Genomic DNA, 3,404 nt, shown 5'->3' on the forward strand with positions numbered 1-3,404 from the left:
AAATGAGTTCATCAATTATGTTTTTTCTTATATGAGTGTGTATTCCATACCTATCTCAAAATTTCTCTAGAGAAATCAAGAATTAATGGAAAAGAGATTTTGGTATTTCACTACTTGCAAAAATTGTAGCGGGTAAGAGTATTTCAAAATGCAACACAAATAACCTTGCATATTTACTCTAATTTTTTCTTTGTTATATTTACTTTGTATGTTCTATCGATGTTTTACTCTTATTTTTTAAGAGATTCTTGACATTGCTAGTGATATCTCTAGAGAAAATTCAATAGTGGTTATCTTTATCCTATTGTGAGACTCTAGTTATTAAAGTTGCCTTTAAGAGTGAGATTTGACTCATGCCAAAATGACAAGTTAGATGTTAGGGGAAGAAGAACCCCGTAAGTGTAAAAGTTATGGATTTTGATTATCGATGTAAAATATAAGAAATAACTATTAAATAAAAGAGTTATGCAATGCTAAAGAAAGAATTTAACCAAAAAAACTAGAATCAAATTCAAGTGAGATGTTTTGGAATTGTGTGAGTGTTCAAGCCAAAAGAAGAGTGAATGAGTACGGATCTATAAGATTGAACATTAGTGAAGCTTGAGTACAAACATAAAATGAAAATAAATCATTTAGAGGTACATGAATTGGTAAGCTAATGTAAAAAAACATAGTATTACATTCATTCTCTCTGAAAAGCTTCCATATCATTCAACATAATAAATAAAATCTCCTATCATAAATAAATTAAAATATTGAGTTCATCCCATAGTGTGTTCCAATTAAGTGGCCTAATATTTTGTTGTGTTGTGACCATCATGGTGCAAGCCACTACTAGACCATTGAAATCATATGCTTACACTTTTGATGATCTAATGGACTTGCATGTTTAAGCCTTAGCATTAATTTGTGACCTCACCCATCTCATAGCCTTAGATCAAAAGTGCTTCACATGACTTTGGGGATACATCATGCCAACATCATTGGTTATGTTCAATAATCTCTCCAATATTGAAAATAAAGAAATGCTAAAAGATTATTTTTACAAGATAAGATTTGGCAACTTCTCAAACATTCGAGTTCGCTATCTTTTGCATATCTTCTACAAAAGTGCTTAAATTTGTATGAGAAGTTCCTCCTTCCATGACTGCCTTCCTTGCTGCCTTCTTCAACTTCACAACATTTTCTCGCAATTCCTTTCCAATAGAACCTTCCATTAGATTTCTTATAGTGCTTTCTACCACCTCTTTTGTTACCAATTTGAATTCATCTACATCAACACCCTCAAAATCTAGGCCAAAGTTCCATATATCTCTTGCAAATCGACAATCAAAAAATTGATCACCAAAATAAGGCCATCCAATGAGAGGAACTCCCATGCTAATTGCCTCAAGAGTAGAGTTCCACCCACTATGTGTAAGAAATCCTCCTAAAGAAGGATGAGAAAGCACCTACAAACATTAAAAAAAACTTATTTTAGATATGAATTATGAAATCTTGTATCTTAATGTCTATAACATACATATATAGCAAGCTAATTAGCATATGACTTAAATATCACGTACAAAGATTTGATTCAAAAATGTTAAATATTCAAAGTCAACTGACCTTTTTAAAGATTGACCGGCATGTAACATATCTTTGTACCAAAAGTAAAGGGGGCCTTACCTTGAGCTGATTGGTCCAACTAACGATGAGGGCCCGATCCCTGGTTCGATCCATGAAACCGTCCGGTAACTCTACGGACTTGCCTTCTGCTATATCTGATCTCAATACCCACAAAAACGGGTACCCGCAAGCTTCCAGTCCGAGAGCCAGTTCATGCAATTGCTTTTCAGATTTTACAGCAATGCTACCAAAGGAAACATACAACACTGATTGCTTTGCTTGAGCATCTAACCATTGGAAGCAGGATTCATCCTCTTCCCACATGCTGTACACGGATTTCCTGCCTTCCAAGAAATTTGGAAGAAAGACAGGGCCTATTGCCAGAGCAGGGCAGCCATTAACGCTGAGACCCATTTGTGCTTCTTTACCTCCTTCAAGCTCCTCAAAAGTGTTGACCAGCACGTAGTCCGCTATGCTTTGGAAGCGAGACTCGTAAAGTGCGTGCTCGTAGATGATTTCAGAGATATATTTCTCGCGGAAGAAGGAGACAATGTCGGTTGGCCTGATTGGTGGGATTTTTCCGGGAAGGCACGTGATGACTTTCTCTTTTGATTTCAAGTCCTCCTCTGCAATAACACTTTTCGTCATTTTAGCAGAATCAAGTGAAACAAGAAACAAAAACGAAATAAACGATACAGACAAACAGAGCAAGAAACACGGTATGACAAAAAGTAGAAGAAAAATACCTTTAACAGGGATATGACCCAGGGAAAGAAGAAAGTGAGCGTTTTTGTGAATAATGGAATATGCAGTACAAGTAGGCCAGAATATAACTCTAGGAACCCCAAGATTTCTACACACTTCTGCCGTGCAGGATAAATAGCTATCCGAAATAATGCAAGTGATTGACGGTACAACTTGAGATTCATCAGCTGCAGTTAACAGACTTTGTAAAGCAGGGCCCAATCTTTGCAGCGCACCCACAAGCTCTCCAACCTCGGTAGTTCGGCCATGATCAGGCGGCAAGCCGTCTGGAACAGTCAAAAACCGAAATTTGAAGCCCCTTTCTTGAATCTCACGGTCACGTGCGGCTGCATCTTTGGAAGATGCTTTTAAAAGCTGCTGATCTATCCATTCAGTGGTTACAAAAGTTATGAAGAATCCTCGCATGGCCAGCAGCTCCGCGAGGTTCATCATTGGATTCACATGGCCCTGTGTAGGAGCCGACACGATTACTGCGTGCACAGGAGCCACCATTTGTCCTTATCTATTCACTACAGTGCCCTCTCTTCCTTCTTGTATAGAATGGTGGAGTATACCATAATTTAAAGACAATGGTTGAGCATAATTTTTGGTATGAGACCATAGCCTGATCGGTTTACAATCTGTGGAGTATGAACCTCACATGTCTCTATCAAACTCTCAATAATTCATCTTCTATCATGATTCAATAGTCATGTTTAATGATCAGTAGTTCACAACAACCCATCTTTCATAATTAGAATGAATGGAATATTTAGTACTCATTACATCTAGGTGATATTCACTAATGCACCTGGAGGTCGTCCATTCCAATAATATTCCAGCTAAAACATGCTAACTACTGACTTTTATCTGAAGTGAAGTCCACTTTATTTGCAACTACATTTGTAAAAACATCAAGAATTTTTGTGCCTTATGAATCATTCAAGAAACATAGTAGTTAAGCGTACTTGAGCTGGAGTATCCCATGGAGTCCCCCCACTTCACCTATGTTGCATCACCTAGATGTAATGAATAATTTTGTCATCAAATTT

General features: G+C 37.1%; 1 protein-coding gene across 1 annotated transcript; it reads right to left on the reverse strand.

Moving 5' to 3' along the window:
* Positions 1–720: 720 nt before the first annotated feature.
* LOC149541682 (UDP-glycosyltransferase 85A1-like) lies at positions 721–2,920 on the reverse strand. Its single transcript, XM_089796100.1, has 3 exons — positions 2,355–2,920; positions 1,669–2,234; positions 721–1,451 (listed from the first exon to the last, which is right to left on the reverse strand). Exons 1-3 carry the CDS (start codon positions 2,863–2,865, stop codon positions 1,068–1,070), a joined length of 1,461 nt encoding a protein of 486 aa, XP_089652226.1. The 5' UTR covers positions 2,866–2,920; the 3' UTR covers positions 721–1,067.
* Between the last annotated feature and the right edge of the window lie 484 nt (positions 2,921–3,404).

The sequence above is a fragment of the Cupressus sempervirens genome, chromosome 8, assembly GCF_028749045.1.
Source record: "Cupressus sempervirens isolate cs-2001-9-10 chromosome 8, ASM2874904v1, whole genome shotgun sequence".
Lineage (NCBI taxonomy): Eukaryota > Viridiplantae > Streptophyta > Pinopsida > Cupressales > Cupressaceae > Cupressus > Cupressus sempervirens.